Source organism: Entelurus aequoreus, linkage group LG05, assembly GCF_033978785.1.
Source record: "Entelurus aequoreus isolate RoL-2023_Sb linkage group LG05, RoL_Eaeq_v1.1, whole genome shotgun sequence".
NCBI classification, from domain to species: domain Eukaryota; kingdom Metazoa; phylum Chordata; class Actinopteri; order Syngnathiformes; family Syngnathidae; genus Entelurus; species Entelurus aequoreus.
This window is the reverse complement of record NC_084735.1, coordinates 9,365,914-9,386,967: the sequence shown is the minus strand read 5'-3', so window position 1 is coordinate 9,386,967 and position 21,054 is coordinate 9,365,914. Positions and strand designations below refer to the sequence as shown.

Sequence of the window (21,054 nt, the reverse complement as noted above, 5' to 3'; positions counted from 1 at the left end):
CATCACCAAAATATTTTACATGGGATGGAGTGGATTATTACACTCTTAAAAATATATATTTTAAAGATTTAAATCATTTATCATCACCAAAATATTTTAAATGTGCCAAAGGGATTTTTTACACTCTTAAAAATTATATATTTTTAAATATTTAAACCATTTATCATCACCAACATATTTTAACTGGGATGAAGTGGATTTTTACACTCTTAAAATATATATTTTTTAAAGATTCAAACCACTTCTCATCAACAAAATATTTTAAAATGGGCCGGAGTGGATTTTTACACTCTTAAAAAATTTATGTTTTTAAAGATTTAAACCATGTATCGTCACCAAAATATTTTACATGGGATGGAGTGGATTATTACACTCTTAAAAATATATATTTTAAAGATTTAAATCATTTATCATCACCAAAATATTTTAAATGTGCCAAAGGGATTTTTTACACTCTTAAAAATTATATATTTTTAAATATTTAAACCATTTATCATCACCAACATATTTTAACTGGGATGAAGTGGATTTTTACACTCTTAAAATATATATTTTTTAAAGATTTAAACCATTTATCATCACCAACATATTTTACATGGGATGGAGTGGATTTTTACACTCTTAAAAAAATATATATTTTAAAGATTTAAATAATTTATCATCACCAAAATATTTTAAATGGGCCGGAGTGGATTTTTACACTCTTAAAAAATATATGTTTTTAAAGATTTAAACCATTTATCATCACCAAAATATTTTACATGGGATGGAGTGGATTTTTACACTCTTAAAAAATATATATTTTAAAGATTTAAACCATTTATCATCACCAAAATATTTTAATTGAGATGGAGTGGAATTTTACACGCTTAAAATTATATATTTAAAAAAAGATTAAAACCATTTATCACCACCAAAACATTTTAATTGGGATGGAGTGGATTTTTTCACTCTTAAAAATATATTTTTAAAGATGTAAATCATTTGTCATCACCAACATATTTTAAATGAGATGGAGTGGATTTTTACACTCTTAAAATATATATATCTTTTAAAGATTTAAACCATGTATCATCACCGAAATATTTTAAATGGGCCAAAGTGGATTTTTACACTCCTAAAAAAATATATATTTTTAAAGATTTAAACCATTTATCATCACCAAAATATTTTACATGGGATGGAGTGGATTTTTACACTCTTAAAAAATATATATTTTAAAGATTTAAACCATTTATCATCACCAAAATATTTTAAACGGGCCGGAGTGGATTTTAACACTCTTAAAAAATATATTAAAACAAATATTCAAACCATTTATCATCACCAAAATATTTTAAAAATAGGATGGAGTGGATTTTTACACTCTTAAAAAATATATTTTAAAAAGATTTAAACCATTTATCACCAAAATATTTTAAATGGGCCAGAGTGGATTTTTACACTCTTAAACAATATATATATTTTTAAAGATTTAAACCATTTATCATCACCAAAATATTTTAATTGAGATGGAGTGGATTTTTACACGCTTAAAAGTATATATTTAAAAAAAGATTAAAACCATTTATCACCACCAAAACATTTGAATTGGGATGGAGTGGATTTTTTCACTCTTAAAAATATTTTTTTAAAGATTCAAACCATTTGTCATCACCAACATATCTTAAATGAGATGTAGTGGATTTTTACACTCTTAAAATATATATATTTTTAAAGATTTAAACCATGTATCTTCACGGAAATATTTTAAATGGGCCAAAGTGGATTTTTACACTCCTAAAAAAATATATATTTTTAAAGATTTAAACCATTTATCATCACCAAAATATTTTAACTGGAATGAAGTGGATTATTACACTCTTAAAAAATATATTTTAAAAAGATTTAAACCATTTATCATCACCAAAATATTTTAACTGGAATGAAGTGGATTATTACACTCTTAAAAAATATATTTTAAAAAGATTTAAACCATTTATCACCAAAATATTTTAAATGGGCCAGAGTGGATTTTTACACTCTTAAACAATATATATATTTTTAAAGATTTAAACCATTTATCATCACCAAAATATTGTAAATGGGATGGAGTGAATTTTTACACTTTAAAACATATTTTCAAAAGATTTAAACCATTTATCATCACCAAAATATTTTAATTGAGATGGAGTGGAATTTTACACGCTTAAAATTATATATTTAAAAAAAGATTAAAACCATTTATCACCACCAAAACATTTTAATTGGGATTGAGTGGATTTTTTCACTCTTAAAAATATTTTTTTAAAGATGTAAATCATTTGTCATCACCAACATATTTTAAATGAGATGGAGTGGATTTTTACACTCTTAAAATATATATATCTTTTAAAGATTTAAACCATGTATCATCAACGAAATATTTTAAATGGGCCAAAGTGGATTTTTACACTCCTAAAAAAATATATATTTTTAAAGATTTAAACCATTTATCATCACCAAAATATTTTAAATGGGCCGGAGTGGATTTTTACACTCTTAAAAAATATATTAAAAAAAATATTCAAACCATTTATCATCACCAAAATATTTTAAAAATAGGATGGAGTGGATTTTTACACTCTTAAAAAATATATTTTAAAAAGATTTAAACCATTTATCACCAAAATATTTTAAATGGGCTAGAGTGGATTTTTACACTCTTAAACAATATATATATTTTTAAAGATTTAAACCATTTATCATCACCAAAATATTTTAATTGAGATGGAGTGGATTTTTACACGCTTAAAAGTATATATTTAAAAAAAGATTAAAACCATTTATCACCACCAAAACATTTGAATTGGGATGGAGTGGATTTTTTCACTCTTAAAAATATTTTTTTAAAGATTTAAACCATTTATCATCACCAACATATTTTAAATGAGATGGAGTGGATTTTTACACTCTTAAAATATATATATTTTTAAAGATTTAAACCATGTATCATCACCGAAATATTTTAAATGGGCCAAAGTGGATTTTTACACTCCTAAAAAAATAAATATTTTTAAAGATTTAAACCATTTATCATCACCAAAATATTTTACATGGGATGGAGTGGATTTTTACACTCTCAATATATATATATATATGTTAAAGATTTAAACCATTTATCATCACCAAAATATTTTAAATGGGCCGAAGTGGATTTTTACACTCTTAAAAAATATATCAAAAAAAATATTCAAACCATTTATCATCACCAAAATATTTTAAAATAGGATGGAGTGGATTTTTACACTCTTAAAAAATATATTTTAAAAAGATTTAAACCATTTATCACCACCAAAACATTTTAATTGGGATGGAGTAGATTTAATCACTCTTAAAAATATTTTTCTAAAGATTAAAATAATTTATCATCACCAACATATTTTAAATGAGATGGAGTGGATTTTTACACTCTTAAAATATATATATTTTTAAAGATTTAAACCATTTATCATCACCAAAATATTTTACATGGGATGGAGTGGATTTTTACACTCTTAAAAAATATATAAACCATTTATCATCACCAAAATATTTAAAAAATAGGATGGAGTGGATTTTTACACTCTTAAAAAATATATTTTAAAAAGATTTAAACCACTTATTACCAATATATTTTAAATGGGCCGTAGTGGATTTTTACACTCTTAAACAATATATATTTTTAAAGATTTACACCATTTATCATCACAAAAAATATTATTATAATAGTTTACACTCCCAAAAAAATATTTTGTCTGAAGGTAATTTAAATATTTAAGTGTTCAAAAAATAATAATTTAAATATAACTTGTTTTTTTAACAGTCTTTGGACTGAGACCCTTCCAGTTCCAAACTTGAGGAGAATCCTAAAGGTTAAAAAAATACATATTTATAAAATGAAAAGTGTTAGTGAAGTTTCAGTTTGGACACCCCTGGTGTAAACAAAGCAGTTGCCTGTAAGAAGCGGCTGCAGTTTCCCCTCCCGCCAGAGGGGGGCGCGGTGGTGGACTTACAGAGGGCGAGGTGGCAGCAGACAGGAGAGGCAGGATGCCCCCACAGGCGATGATGATGTTGTCCACCATCTGGGAGATGAGGTGGATGGTGTTGTGCACGAAGATGATGTTCTCGTTGCTGTTGACGAAGTCCATCACCGACTTGGTGGAGTGACTGAGGAGACAAGCCCTTAGTCACATGACCACTCAGTTACTCAATCATGTAATGAGTGACATCGTTAAAAAAGACTTCCTGGAACTTCAAACACAGCTGCAGAGGAAGAGTCTGATCTGAGAGGTTTTATTCCATTTTTGGAATTATGCACAGGTGCATTTATTTAAAGAAAAGAATGAATGTCAGGGCAAGCAAAAAAAAAATAAATATATATATATATATATATATATATATATATATATATATATATATATATATATATATATATATATATATATATATATATATATTTTATTTTTATTTTTATTTCTACAACTTTTACAAAAATAGGCATTGAGGCTCTAAAATTTGTTTTATTGTTTACTTCATTTATCCAACATAATTATACATAACTGCAGCCTGACTACTCAATGCACCTTGCAGGTTGACATTTTTATAATATATATATATATATATATATATATATATATATATATATATATATATATATATATATATATATATATATATATATATATATATATATATATATATATATATATATATATATATACACATATATATATATATACACACACACACATATATATATATATATATATAAAGTAAAATACAAAATATTACATATTTTATATACAGTATATACTTATAGATATATACTGTATATATAAAATATTACATGTATACATATACTAATATATATATACACACACATATGTATTTACATACATATATGTACATATATACACATACATAAATACATATATATACACACACATATATTACATATACCTTAGTACATATATTTATATATATACACATACAGTATATACATATGTACATAGATATCTATTTTCATATATATAAATAAATATTCATATATATCTATTTACATATACATACACACACACATCTATTTACATATATACATACAGTACATAAACATGTGTCCATATATACATACATAAATATATAAACATGTATACACACATGTACATATATACACATATGTACATATATATACACATATATGCATATGTACATATATTTATATATACACATACATATATACATGTATATACATATATTTACACTTACATATATAAATATTACATATTTATATATATATATATATATATTTTTACACGCACATAAATATTACATATATATATAAATATGTAGCATATATATATATATATATATATATATATATATATATATATATATATATATATGTATATATATATATATATATAAATATGTAGCATATATATATATATATATATATATATATATATATATATATATATATATATATATATATATATATATATATATATAACATGTGCATATATACTGTATATATATACGGAATATATAAAACATATCCCTGCGACCCCAAAAAGGGACAAGCTGTAGAAAATGGATGGATATATATATATATATATATATATATATATATATATATATATATATATATATATATATATATATATATATATATATATATATATATATATATATATATATATATATATATATATATATATATATTAACATATTTATAAAAAAATATATATGTACATATGTATATATATATATATATATATATATATATATATATATATATATATATATATATATATATATATATATATATATATTTATATATGTATATATATATATATATATATACATATATATATATATATATATTTTTATATATATATATCTATATATATATATATATATATATAAAAATTAAGATAGCTAGTGATTAACACATTAGTTGCCATCCAGCAATTCTACTTGCCCGCTAGCAAATAGCGCCCAAGTCGCCAGCTAGCGATTGACAGCTTTAGCTGCCAGCCAGTGACTAGCGCACTCGTTGCCGTCTAGAGATTAGCGCACTAGTTGTCAGCTAGCAATTAACGCCGTAGTTGTCAGCTAGCGACTAGCACGCTAGTTGTCAGCTAGTGATTAACGCCGTAGTTGTCAGCAAGCGATTAACACACAAGTTGTCAGCTAGCAATTAACGCTGTAGTTGTCAGCTAGCAATTAGCACACTAGTTGTCAGCTAGCGATTAGCACACTAGTTGTCAGCTAGCGATTAGCACACAAGTTGTCAGATAGCGATTATCACGCTAGTTGTCAGCTAGCGATTAACGCCGTAGTTGTCGGCAAGCGATTAGCACACAAGTTGTCAGCTAGCAATTAACGCTGTAGTTGTCAGCTAGCAATTAGCACACTAGTTGTCAGCTAGCGATTAGCACACTAGTTGTCAGCTAGCGTTTAGCATCATAGTTGTCAGCTAGCGATTAGCACACAAGTTGTCAGATAGCGATTATCACACTAGTTGTCAGACAGCGATTAACGCCGTAGTTGTCAGCTAGCAATTAGCACACTAGTTGTCAGCTAGCGATTAGCGCTGTAGTTGTCAGCTAGCAATTAGCACACTAGTTGTCAGCTAGCGATTAGCACACTAGTTGTCAGCTAGCGATTATCACACTAGTTGTCAGACAGCGATGAACACCGTAGTTGTCAGCTAGCAATTAGCACACTAGTTGTCAGCTAGCGATTGATGCCATAGTTGTCAGCTAGCGATTAGCACTCTAGTTGTCAGCTAGCGACTACCACACTAGTTGTCAGCTAGCGATTAACGCTGTAGTTGTCAGCTAGCGACTAGCACACTAGTTGTCAGCTAGTTATTAACGCCGTAGTCGTCAGCTAGCGATTAGCACACTAGTTGTCAGCTAGCGATTAACACCATAGTTGTCAGCTAGGGATTAGCACTCTAGTTGTCAGCTAGCGACTACCACACTAGTTGTCAGCTAGCGATTAACGCCGTAGTTGTCAGCTAGCGACTAGCACACTAGTTGTCAGCTAGAGATAATCACACTAGTTGTCAGATAGCGATGAACGCCGTAGTTGTCAGCAAGCAATCAGCACACTAGTTGTCAGCTAGCGATTAACGCCATGGTTGTCAGCTAGCGATTAGCACTCTAGTTGTAAGCTAGCGACTACCACACTAGTTGTCAGCTAGCGATTAACGCTGTAGTTGTCAGCTAGCGACTAGCACACTAGTTGTCAGCTAGTTATTAACGCCGTAGTCGTCAGCTAGCGATTAGCACACTAGTTGTCAGCTAGCGATTAACACCGTAGTTGTCAGATAGCGATTAACACCGTAGTTGTCAGCTAGGGATTAGCACTCTAGTTGTAAGCTAGCGACTACCACACTAGTTGTCAGCTAGCGATTAACGCCGTAGTTGTCAGCTAGCGACTAGCACACTAGTTGTCAGCTAGTTATTAACGCCGTAGTCGTCAGCTAGCGATTAGCACACTAGTTAGCAGCTAGCGGCTGTGGTGTATGAAGTGAGAGGACAAGAGAGAATACCTGCGCCACACGTGCACGTCAGTCTCCAGGGCAAACAGCAGGTCTGTGAGCAGTCTCTGGTGCATGGGAGACCACTTGAACTCTGGGATCCGGAACATGGTGGTCCGGGGGCCCGGGCTGAACTGCCTGCGCTGCTCCTCCGTCATGGGCATGCCTCGGAAACCCAGATCCACGCGCAGGTCTCGCTCCAGCTGGGCGGCGCTGCGGCCGTGCAGAGCCTGCGGCGCAAGAAGCAAGTCTGGAATCATCCGGACCCGAACGTGGCTCCCAAGAACTAATGGCTCACCTGCGTGGTGGCGGTGGTCTGGATCTTTTTGGCGTCTTTTTCCTTGCCGTCGTCCGACCTCTCCGTGTCCGAGGTCACGCTGGCCGCGTCTCCGCCCGCCTTGGAGCCGGCGCCGTCCACCTCGGCGCCGGACGCCGCCGGTCCCTCGGGGAAGTCCGTCTGCTGAGAGGCTCCTCGGTTCTGGGCCCGGCTCTCGGCGATGGAGCTGATGTCCGCCAGCGGGCTCTGGATCTTGAAGGGTCCGTCCTCGGGGAGCTCCCCGGCGCCGTGGACCCGGGTCAAGTCGGAGCCGCAGCTGGTCATGTGCGCCAGCAGGCTGAGGTCGTCGCTGGCGCCGGGAGGGGGGGGCTGGTCCGGACTCGGCAGCACCAGGGCGTCGCTGGCAGCCAGAGCAGGAAGCAGCTTCTCGTCAACCTTTTCAAAATAGTAGTCTGGGTTATGACAACAGATGTTGTTCAAAACGTTAGCATCAGCATCTTTTCTCAGTCGCACTTTTGTGGCCATAGAAACTTTTATTTTGAAGGTAGGGATGGGCCATACGGCCTACAATCTATATCGATAACGATATATATCACCTTATATTTTTTGGTAAATATCAAAACAATATAACAGCTATTTAGACAAATATGAGGAAAGTGGACTTTTATTTTGAAGGTAGGGTTGGGCGATACGGCCTAAAATCTATATCGATATATATATAATCGGTAAATATCAATACAATATAACAGCTATTTAGACAAATATGAGGAAAGTGGCCTTTTATTTTGAAGGTAGGGATGAGCGATACGGCCTAAAATCTATATCGATATATATATAATCGGTAAATATCAATACAATATAACAGCTATTTAGACAAATATGAGGAAAGTGGCCTTTTATTTTGAAGGTAGGGATGGGAGATACGGCCTAAAATCTATATCGATATATATATAATCGGTAAATATCAATACAATATAACAGCTATTTAGACAAATATGAGGAAAGTGGCCTTTTATTTTGAAGGTAGGGATGGGCGATACGGCCTAAAATCTATATCGATATATATAATTGGTAAATATCAATACAATATAACAGCTATTTAGACAAATATGAGGAAAGTGGCCTTTTATTTTGAAGGTCGGGATGGGCCATACGGCCTACAATCTATATATCGATAACGATATATATCACCTTATATTATTTGGTAAATATCAATACAATATAACAGCTATTTAGACAAATATGAGGAAAGTGGACTTTTATTTTCAAGGTAGGGATGGGCGATACGGCCTAAAATTTATATCGATACCGATATATATCATCATATATTATTTGATAAATACGGACAAGCGGTAGAAAACGGATGGATGGATGGATAACAGCTATTTAGACAAATATGAAGAAAGGGTCCTTTTATTTTGAAGGCAGGGATGGGCGATATGGACTAATATCTACAGTATATCAATACTTTTCACCATATACTATTTGGTAAATATCAGTACAATATATCAGCTATTTGGACAAATATGAGGAAAGTGGTCTTTTATTTTGAAGGTAGGTATGGGCGATACGGCCTACAATCTATATTGATAACAATATTATCACCTTATATTTTTTGGTAAATATCAATACAATGTAATAGCTATTTAGACAAATATGAGGAAAGTGGCCTTTTATTTTGAAGGTAGGGATGGGCGATACGGCCTAAAATCTATATCAATATACAAACGTTTGTATATATCACCATACATTATTCAGTAAATGTCAATACAATATAACAGCTATTTAGACAAATATGAGGAAAGAGACCTTTTATTTTGAAGGTCGGGATGGGCCATACGGCCTACAATCTATATATCGATAACGATATATATCACCTTATATTATTTGGTAAATATCAATACAATATAACAGCTATTTAGACAAATATGAGGAAAGTGGCCTTTTATTTTCAAGGTAGGGATGGGCGATACGGCCTAAAATCTATATCGATAACAAAACACCTAGTGTGTGTGTGACAATCATTGGTACTTTAACTTTAATGTATATCACCTTATATTATTTGGTAAATATCAATACAATGTAACAGCTATTTAGACAAATATGAGGAAAATGGCCTTTTATTTTGAAGGTAGGGATAGGCGATACGGCCTAAAATCTATATCGATATATATATCACCTTATATTATTTGGTAAATATCAATACAATGTAACAGCTATTTAGACAAATATGAGGAAAGTGGTCTTTTATTTTGAAGGTAGGGATGGGCGATATGGCCTAAAATCTATATCGATATATATATCACCTTATATTATTTGGTAAATATCAATACAATACAACAGCTATTTAGACAAATATGAGGAAAGTGGCCTTTTATTTTGAAGATAGGGATGGGCGATACGGTCTAAAATCTATATCGATATATATATCACCTTATATTATTTGGTAAATATCAATACAATATAACAGCTATTTAAACAAATATGAGGAAAGTGGCCTTTTATTTTGAAGGTCGGGATAGGCCATACGGCTTACAATCTATATCGATAACGATATATATCACCCTGTAAATATCAATACATAGTAACAACTATTTAGACAAATATGAGGAAAGTGGCCTTTTATTTTTAAGGTAGGGATGGGCGATACGGCCTAAAATCTATATCGATATATATATCACCGTAAATTATTCTGTAAATATCAATACAATATAACAGCTATTTAGACAAATATGAGGGAAGTGGCCTTTTATTTTGAAGGTAGGGATGGGCCATACGGCCTACAATCTATATCGAGATATATATATCACCTTATATTATTTGGTAAATATCAATACAATATAACAGCTATTTAGACAAATATGAGGAAAGAGACCTTTTATTTTGAAGGTCGGGATGGGCCATACGGCCTACAGTCTATATCGATAACAATATATATCACCTTATATTATTTGGTAAATATCAATACAATATAACATCTATTTAGACAAATATGAGGAAAGTGGCCTTTTATTTTGAAGATAGGGATGGGCGATATGGTCTAAAATCTATATTGATATATATATATCACTGTACATTATTCGGTAAATATCAATTACAATATAACAGCTATTTAGACAAATATGAGGAAAGTGGACTTTTATTTTCAAGGTAGGGATGGGCGATACGGCCTAAAATCTATATCGATAACAAAACACCTAGTGTGTGTGTGACAATCATTGGTACTTTAACTTTAATGTATATCACCTTATATTATTTGGTAAATATCAATACAATGTAACAGCTATTTAGACAAATATGAGGAAAATGGCCTTTTATTTTGAAGGTAGGGATAGGCGATACGGCCTAAAATCTATATCGATATATATATCACCTTATATTATTTGGTAAATATCAATACAATGTAACAGCTATTTAGACAAATATGAGGAAAGTGGTCTTTTATTTTGAAGGTAGGGATGGGCGATACGGCCTAAAATCTATATCGATATATATATCACCTTATATTATTTGGTAAATATCAATACAATACAACAGCTATTTAGACAAATATGAGGAAAGTGGCCTTTTATTTTGAAGATAGGGATGGGCGATACGGTCTAAAATCTATATCGATATATATATATCACTGTACATTATTCGGTAAACATCAATACAATATAACAGCTATTGAGACAAATATGAGGAAAGTGGACTTTTATTTTGAAGGTAGGGATGGGCGATACGGCCTAAAATGTATATCGATACCGATATATATCATCATATATTATTTGGTAAATACGGACAAGCGGTAGAAAACGGATGGGTGGATGGATAACAGCTATTAAGACAAATATGAAGAAAGGGTCCTTTTATTTTGAAGGCAAGGATGGGCGATATGGACTTATATCTATATCAATATTTTACACCATATATTATTTGGTAAATATCAATACAATATAACAGCTATTTAGACAAATATGAGGAGAGTGGCCTTTTATTTTGAAGGTAGGGCTGGGCGATACGGCCTAAAATTTATATCGATAACGATACATAATCACCTTATATTATTTGGTAAATATCAATACAATGTAACAACTAGTTAGACAAATATGACAAAAGTGGCCTTTTATTTTGAAGGGAGGGATGGGCGATGCGGCCTAAAATTTATATCGATACCGATATATAACATCATATATTATTTGGTAAATACGGACAAGCGGTAGAAAACGGATGGATGGATGGATAACAGCTATTAGACAAATATGAAGAAAAGGTCCTTTTATTTTGAAGGCAGGGATGGACTAATATCTACAGTATATCAATACTTTTCACCATATATTATTTGGTAAATATCAGTACAATATATCAGCTATTTGGACAAATATGAGGAAAGTGGTCTTTTATTTTGAAGGTAGGGATGGGCGATACGGCCTACAATCTATATCGATAACAATATTATCACCTTATATTTTTTGGTAAATATCAATACAATGTAATAGCTATTTAGACAAATATGAGGAAAGTGGCCTTTTATTTTGAAGGTAGGGATGGGCGATACGGCCTGAAATCTATATCAATATACAAACGTTTGTATATATCACCATACATTATTCGGTAAACGTCAATACAATACAACAGCTATTTAGACAAATATGAGGAAAGAGACCTTTTATTTTGAAGGTCGGATGGGCCATACGGCCTACAATCTATATATCGATAACGATATATATCACCTTATATTATTTGGTAAATATCAATACAATATAACAGCTATTTAGACAAATATGAGGAAAGTGGCCTTTTATTTTGAAGGTAGGGATGGGCGATACGGCCTAACATCTATATTGATATATATAATCGGTAAATATCAATACAATATAACAGCTTTTTAGACAGATATGAGGAAAGTGGACTTTTATTTTCAAGGTAGGGATGGGCGATACGGCCTAAAATCTATATCGATAACAAAACACCTAGTGTGTGTGTGTGACAATCATTGGTACTTTAACTTTAATGTATATCACCTTATATTATTTGGTAAATATCAATACAATATAACAGCTATTTAGACAAATATGAGGAAAGTGGCCTTTTATTTTGAAGGTAGGGATGGGCGATACGGCCTAAAATCTATATCGATATATATATCACCTTATATTATTTGGTAAATATCAATACAATATAACAGCTATTTAGACAAATATGAGGAAAGTGGCCTTTTATTTTGAAGGTAGGGATGGGCGATACGGCCTAAAATCTATATCGATATATATATCACCTTATATTATTTGGTAAATATCAATACAATATAACAGCTATTTAGACAAATATGAGGAAAGTGGCCTTTTATTTTGAAGGTAGGGATGGGCGATACGGCCTAAAATCTATATCGATATATATATCACCTTATATTGTTTGGTAAATATCAATACAATATAACAGCTATTTAAACAAATATGAGGAAAGTGGCCTTTTATTTTGAAGGTTGGGATAGGCCATACGGCTTACAATCTATATCGATAACGATATATATCACCTTATATCATTCTGTAAATATCAATACAATGTAACAGCTATTTAGACAAATATGAGGAAAGTGGCCTTTTATTTTGAAGGTAGGGATGGACGATATGGCCTAAAATCTATATCGATATATACATCACCGTAAATCATTCTGTAAATATCAATACAATATAACAGCTATTTAGACAAATATGAGGAAAGTGGCCTTTTATTTTGAAGGGAGGGATGGGCCATACGGCCTAAAATCTATATCGATAACGATACACCTCGTGTGTGTGACAATCATTGGTACTTTAACTTTAATATATATCACCTTATATTGTTTGGTAAATATCAATACAATACAACAGCTATTTAGACAAATATGAGGAAAGTGGCCTTTTATTTTGAAGGTAGGGATGGGCGATATGGCCTAAAATCTATATCGATATATATATCACCGTAAATTATTCTGTAAATATCAATACAATATAACAGCTATTTAGACAAATATGAGGAAAGTGGCCTTTTATTTTGAAGGGAGGGATGGGCGATACGGCCTAAAATCTATATCGATATATATATCACCGTAAATTATTCTGTAAATATCAATACAATATAACAGCTATTTAGACAAATATGAGGGAAGTGGCCTTTTATTTTGAAGGTCGGGATAGGCCATACGGCTTACAATCTATAACGATATGTATCACCTTATATTATTTGGTAAATATCAATACAATGTAACAGCTATTTAGACAAATGTGAGGAAAGTGGCCTTTTATTTTGAAGGTAGGGATGGGCCATACGGCCTACAATCTATATCGATAACGATATATGAAGGTAGGGATGGGCGATACGACTTAAAATCTATATCGATAAATATATCACCTTATATTATTTGGTAAATATCAATACAATATAACAGCTATTTAGACAAATATGAGGGAAGTGGCCTTTTATTTTGAAGGTAGGGATGGGCGATACGGCCTAAAATCTATATCGATAACGATACACCTAGTGTGTGTGTGACAATCATTGGTACTTTAACTTTAATATTTATCACCTTATATTATTTGGTAAATATCAATACAATATAACAGCTATTTAGACAAATATGAGGAAAGTGGCCTTTTATTTTGAAGGTTGGGATAGGCCATACGGCTTACAATCTATATCGATAACGATATATAACACCTTATATTATTCTGTAAATATCAATACAATGTAACAGCTATTTAGACAAATATGAGGAAAGTGGCCTTTTATTTTGAAGGTAGGGATGGGCGATACGGCCTAAAATGTATATCGAAAACGATACACCTCGTGTGTGTGACAATCATTGGTACTTTAACTTTAATATATATCACCTTATATTATTTGGTAAATATCAATACAATACAACAGCTATTTAGACAAATATGAGGAAAGTGGCCTTTTATTTTGAAGGTAGGGATGGGCGATACGGCCTAAAATTGATATCAATGCCGATATATATCATCATATATTATTTGGTAAATACGAACAAGCGGTAGAAAATGGATGGACGGATAGATACTGTAGGACAACGTTAGGGATAAGTTAGCAAAGTTAGCATTAGCATGACTGATTAGCATCGACAGTAGATAAATCGGGCATTACGGATAAGTTAGCAATATAAACCTTAGCTACTAATTAGCATGATTGATTATCATATAGAGTAGTTAGATACTGTCGGACAACATTACGGAGAGTTTATTTGCCGCCATGGTGGAGGGACGTTAGCCACGTGCGGCGTCACACGGTCCTACCTTGCTGAAGAGGAAGCCGTTGTTGCTGGGCACGCTGTCCTTCTCGTCGGCCAGCGTGATGAGGGGCCCCATGTTGCCCTCGTCCGCCAGCGTGACCCCCGCCAGCCCCAGCCCGGCCCCCAGCCCGGCCCCCGACCCGGCCCCCGGCCCGGCCGCGTCCTCCTTGGGCACCAGGCCGCCGTTGAGGTTCTGGACCACGGCGCAGTAGGCGCTGTCCAGGAGCGAGTCCACCTCCACCAGGGGCCCGTTCTCCATGCCGCCCCCTCCGCCGGCCCCGCCCAGGCCCTCGGGGGACAAGTCCAGGTCGTCCAGCTTGACCTCGGTGGCCTCCACCTTCTCGGCCTTGATGTCCACCAGCAGGTCGTGGACCTCCACCCTCACGCCGGGGCCGCCGGGCTCCGACGGCGTCAGGGCGTCGGGCCGCTTGACGACGCCCTCCGCCAGGAGGTTCCGCGAGTCGCCGGCGGCGCCCTCGCCGTACTCCGCCTCGCTCTCGGGCGTCTGCGATATGTCGTCCATCTCCAGGTTGCCGTTGACGACGGGGGCGGGGGAGGCGGACAGGCCGGAGATGGTGGACACGGAGCCCTTCTTGCCCTTCTTCATGTTCTCCTCCTCCTGCCGCTGGTACTCCTCGTACATCTTGGCCAGGTACTCCTTGTGGGCCTCGTACGTCACCTGGCACACGGGGGGGGCGGGTCACGTGACGGCGGGCGATAAGAAGGGGCGGCGCTCTTACCTTGGAGTGCGCGATGGACAGCGTGTCCACCCAGACCCGCCAGCCACCCCACTCGTACTTGATGGCGTGGTAGAGCAGGATCCGGAAGATGTTGTAGACCATCTCCGTGATCTTCTGCTCCTCGGGGTTCTTGGGGTTGATGTAGCCCAGCGAGAACATCCAGTCCTGCCACACCGAGCACTGCAGCAGACACCTGCCACACAGCAAACATTACACACAGCCGCTCCGGCACCGGCACCGGCACCTGCACCGGAACCCAGGCGCGCGCTCACCGCCGGTTCTCCCGGCTGTTGCTGAAGAGCTTGATCATGTCGGAGAGGAAGAGTCTCCTCACTTCCATCAGCTCCGCGCTGGGCGAGGAGTTCTTCAGCAGCGTGGCCACCACCTTCAGGATCACTGCAACCGTGGTTAGCGTTAGCATCGAGTTAGCACCACTGAGTAGTTAGATAGCGGGTTACGAATAAGTTAGCAATGTTAGCACATAATTAGCATGATTGATTAGCGTCGACAGTAAATAGATATGACAACATTACGGGTAAGTTAGCAATTCTAGCATTAGCATCTAATTAGCATGATTGATTAGCGTCGACAGTAAATAGATATGACAACATTACGGGTAAGTTAGCAATGTTAGCATTAGTATCTAATCAGCATGATTGATTAGCGTCTACAGTAGTTAGATAGGACAACATTATGAACTAGGTAGCAATGTTAACATTAGCATCTAATTAGCATGATTGATTAGCGTCGACAGTAGTTAGATAGGACAACATTATGAACTAGGTAGCAATGTTAACATTAGCATCTAATTAGCATGATTGATTAGTGTCGACAGTAAATAGATATGACAACAATACGGGTAAGTTAGCAATGTTAGCATTAGTGTCTAATTAGCATGATTGATTAGCGTCGACAGTAAATAGATATGACAACATTACGGGTAAGTTAGCAATGTTAGCATTAGCATCTAATTAGCATGATTGATTAGCGTCGACAGTAAATAGATATGACAACATTACGGGTAAGTTAGCAATGTTAGCATTAGCATCTAATTAGCATGATTGATTAGCGTCGACAGTAAATAGATATGACAACATTACGGGTAAGTTAGCAATTCTAGCATTAGCATCTAATTAGCATGATTGATTAGCGTCGACAGTAAATAGATATGACAACATTACGGGTAAGTTAGCAATGTTAGCATTAGTATCTAATTAGCATGATTGATTAGCGTCGACAGTAAATAGATATGACAACATTACGGGTAAGTTAGCAATTCTAGCATTAGCATCTAATTAGCATGATTGATTAGCGTCGACAGTAAATAGATATGACAACATTACGGGTAAGTTAGCAATGTTAGCATTGGCATCTAATTAGCATGATTGATTAGCGTCAACAGTAAATAGATATGACAACATTACGGGTAAGTTAGCAATGTTAGCATTGGCATCTAATTAGCATGATTGATTAGCGTTGACAGTAAATAGATATGACAACATTACGGGTAAGCTAGCAATGTTAGCATTGGCATCTAATTAGCATGATTGATTAGCGTCGACAGTAAATAGATATGACAACATTACGCGTAAGTTAGCAATGTTAGCATTAGTATCTAATTAGCATGATTGATTAGCGTCAACAGTAAATAGATATGACAACATTACGGGTAAGTTAGCAATGTTAGCATTAGCATCTAATTAGCATGATTGATTAGCGTCGACAGTAAATAGATATGACAACATTACGGGTAAGTTAGCAATTCTAGCATTAGCATCTAATTAGCATGATTGATTAGCGTCGACAGTAAATAGATATGACAACATTACGGGTAAGTTAGCAATGTTAGCATTGGCATCTAATTAGCATGATTGATTAGCGTCGACAGTAAATAGATATGACAACATTACGGATAAGTTAGCAATGTTAGCATTAGTATCTAATTAGCATGATTGATTAGCGTCTACAGTAGTTAGATAGGACAACATTATGAACTAGGTAGCAATGTTAACATTAGCATCTAATTAGCATGATTGATTAGCGTCTACACTAGTTAGATAGGACAACATTATGAACTAGGTAGCAATGTTAGCATTAGCATCTAATTAGCATGATTGATTAGCGTCTACAGTAGTTAGATAGGACAACATTATGAACTAGGTAGCAATGTTAGCATTAGCATCTAATTAGCACGGTTGATCAGGGTCTACAGAAGTTAGATAGGACAACATTATGAACTAGGTAGCAATGTTAGCATTAGCATCTAATTAGCATGATTGATTAGCGTCGACAGTAAATAGATATGACAACATTACGGGTAAGTTAGCAATTCTAGCATTAGCATCTAATTAGCATGATTGATTAGCGTCGACAGTAAATAGATATGACAACATTACGTGTAAGTTAGCAATTCTAGCATTAGCATCTAATTAGCATGATTGATTAGCGTCGACAGTAAATAGATATGACAACATTACGGGTAAGTTAGCAATGTTAGCATTGGCATCTAATTAGCATGATTGATTAGCGTCGACAGTAAATAGATATGACAACATTACGGGTAAGTTAGCAATGTTAGCATTAGCATCTAATTAGCATGATTGATTAGCGTCGACAGTAAATAAATATGACAACATTACGGGTAAGTTAGCAATTCTAGCATTAGCATCTAATTAGCATGATTGATTAGCGTCTACAGTAGTTAGATAGGACAACATTATGAACTAGGTAGCAATGTTAACATTAGCATCTAATTAGCATGATTGATTAGCGTCTACAGTAATTAGATATGACAACATTATGAACTAGGTAGCGATGTTAGCGTTAGCATCTAATTAGCACGATTGATTAGCGTCGACAGTAGATAGATATGACAACATTACGGATAAGTTAGCAATGTTAGCATTAACAACTATTTAGCATGATTGATTAGCATCTACAATAGTTAGGACAACATTACAGATAAGTTCGCAATGTTAGCATTAGGATCTAATTGGCATGACTGATTAGCATCGACAGTAAATAAATAGGACATTACGGTTAAGTTAGCAATGTAAGCATTAGCATCTAATTAGCATCTACAGTAGTTAGATAGGACAACATTACAGATAAGTTATCAATGTTAGCATTACCAACTAATTAGCATGATTGATTAGCATCTACAGTAGTTAGATACTGCAGGACAACATTATGGATAAGTTAGCAATGTAAGCATTAGCATCTAATTAGCGTCTACAGTAGTTAGATAGGACAACAATATGAACTAGGTAGCAATGTTAGCATTAGCATCTAATTAGAATGATTGATTAACAGCCAATTAGATGTGAGGAAAATGATGATAGATATTAAGTTAGCATGTAATTAGTGCTTTTTATTTAACATTAGTTTATTGAAACTAATTAGCATTTTTTTTATTAAAATCCAACCAGATTACAGATGCTAAATTAGCAACATTAGCATATAATTAGCATCATAATTAACACCAATTAGATGAAAACATTCCAGATAAATATAATGTTAGCATGATTCATTTAGCCGCGTTACCATAGCAACGTTAGCCATCGGGGAGGACTTACTGGGGTTTTGAATCTTGATGGTGGAGTCGGGCTCGGGGTGTGGCTTGTGGACCACCTGGGTGCACACCTGCTCCGTCAGGATCTGGAAGCGGAGGAACAGGGGGGGGGGGGTGGAGTGAGGGCTGGGCGCCGTGGCAACGAGCGGGCCAACCACGTACCTCGTACAGAGTGTTGTAGGTGGTGATGGAGACGTTGTTGGTGTGCATCATCAGCCTCTCACCCAGCAGCGTGAACAGACTGTGGGTGTGCATGATCTCCACCTTCCTCCTGCACACACACACAACAACAGGGAGCGTTTCATTCGTCAAGCAGGCGCGCATTCAGCGGGCGGAGACGGAGGGAGAACTGACTTGTGTCCCAGATGCTTGAGGAAGTATCCGAGTACTTTGAGGGCCTGGACTCGAATACTCTCGCTCTTGGAGGCCAGCAGCTTGCAGATCACCCTGACACATATAATAATAATAATCAGTTAAATAATAATATTAATAAATCAATGTTGTTATGAATTATTGATCTAATTACTTCACATCAAATATTACACTTTGAAATATTTGTTGGGAAAAACAATTGCATATTTTTGTGTGTTTGCAAAAAAAAAAAAAATTCTAAACCTTAAACATACAAAATAATAATAATAAAAACTTATAGTGAGATTTAAGTGTTGAAAGTAAAATAAATAAAATATTTACGACTTATTTTTAACATTTATGAATGGGCTCCTTCATAATAATAGTGATAATAATAATAATAATAATAATAATAATAATAATAATGAACAAAATCAATGTTATGAATTATTGACTTATTTAAAGCTTTAATTACTTCACATAAAATATTCACCTTGAATTTTTTATTTTGGATATTTTGTTTTCTATTTAAAAAAGGGCATAAAACAAACCAAAAAAATAAGAAAAACGTATAGTCGATATTAGTGAGATTTAAGACCCCCAAGAAAATAATAATAATAATAATAATAATAATAATAATAACAATAATGAATCACAATCAATGTTATGAACTATTGACGTATTCAAAGCTCCAATTACTTCAAATCAAATATTACACTTTATATTGTGTATAAAAATATATATATTTTGTATTTTTGCAATTAAAAAAAAACTTTTTTTAATGTTTTTTTTTTTTACTAAAAAGGCTTAAAACAAAAACAAAAAATAAATAATAAAAAATTATAATCTATGTATGGATCTGAAGTTGATCTAGAGATTTAAATGTTGACAATAAAAAAAATTATATATATATAAATATACAGTATATATATATACATATATATGTATATATATATATATATATATATATATATATATATATATATATATATATATATACACATATATATGTATATATATATATATATATATATATATATATATATATATATATATATATATATATATATATATATATATATATATATATATATATATATATATATATATACATACATATAGATACTACCACTCGGGACGGTATAGCTCGGTTGGTAGAGCGGCCGTGCCAGCAACTTGAGGGTTGCAGGTTCGATCCCCGCTTCCGCCATCCTAGTCACTGCCGTTGTGTCCTTGGGCAAGACACTTTACCCACCTGCTCCCAGTGCCACCCACACTGGTTTAAATGTAACTTAG

General features: G+C 33.9%; 1 protein-coding gene across 16 annotated transcripts in view; it reads right to left on the bottom strand.

The window, feature by feature from the left end:
* The window catches only part of LOC133650133 (neurobeachin-like), a 164,775-nt gene that overhangs the window by 92,110 nt on the left and 51,611 nt on the right, over nt 1-21,054 (bottom strand). For all 16 annotated transcript variants that reach the window (XM_062047011.1, XM_062047007.1, XM_062047019.1 and 13 more), the window contains exons 16-24: nt 19,762-19,854; nt 19,570-19,678; nt 19,412-19,493; nt 16,109-16,232; nt 15,837-16,029; nt 15,101-15,775; nt 7,848-8,261; nt 7,562-7,779; nt 4,014-4,167 (exon numbers count right to left, since the gene is read on the bottom strand). In XM_062047011.1, the coding sequence (XP_061902995.1) occupies nt 4,014-4,167; nt 7,562-7,779; nt 7,848-8,261; nt 15,101-15,775; nt 15,837-16,029; nt 16,109-16,232; nt 19,412-19,493; nt 19,570-19,678; nt 19,762-19,854 (2,062 nt within the window). The remainder of the gene's footprint in view (nt 1-4,013; nt 4,168-7,561; nt 7,780-7,847; nt 8,262-15,100; nt 15,776-15,836; nt 16,030-16,108; nt 16,233-19,411; nt 19,494-19,569; nt 19,679-19,761; nt 19,855-21,054) is intronic.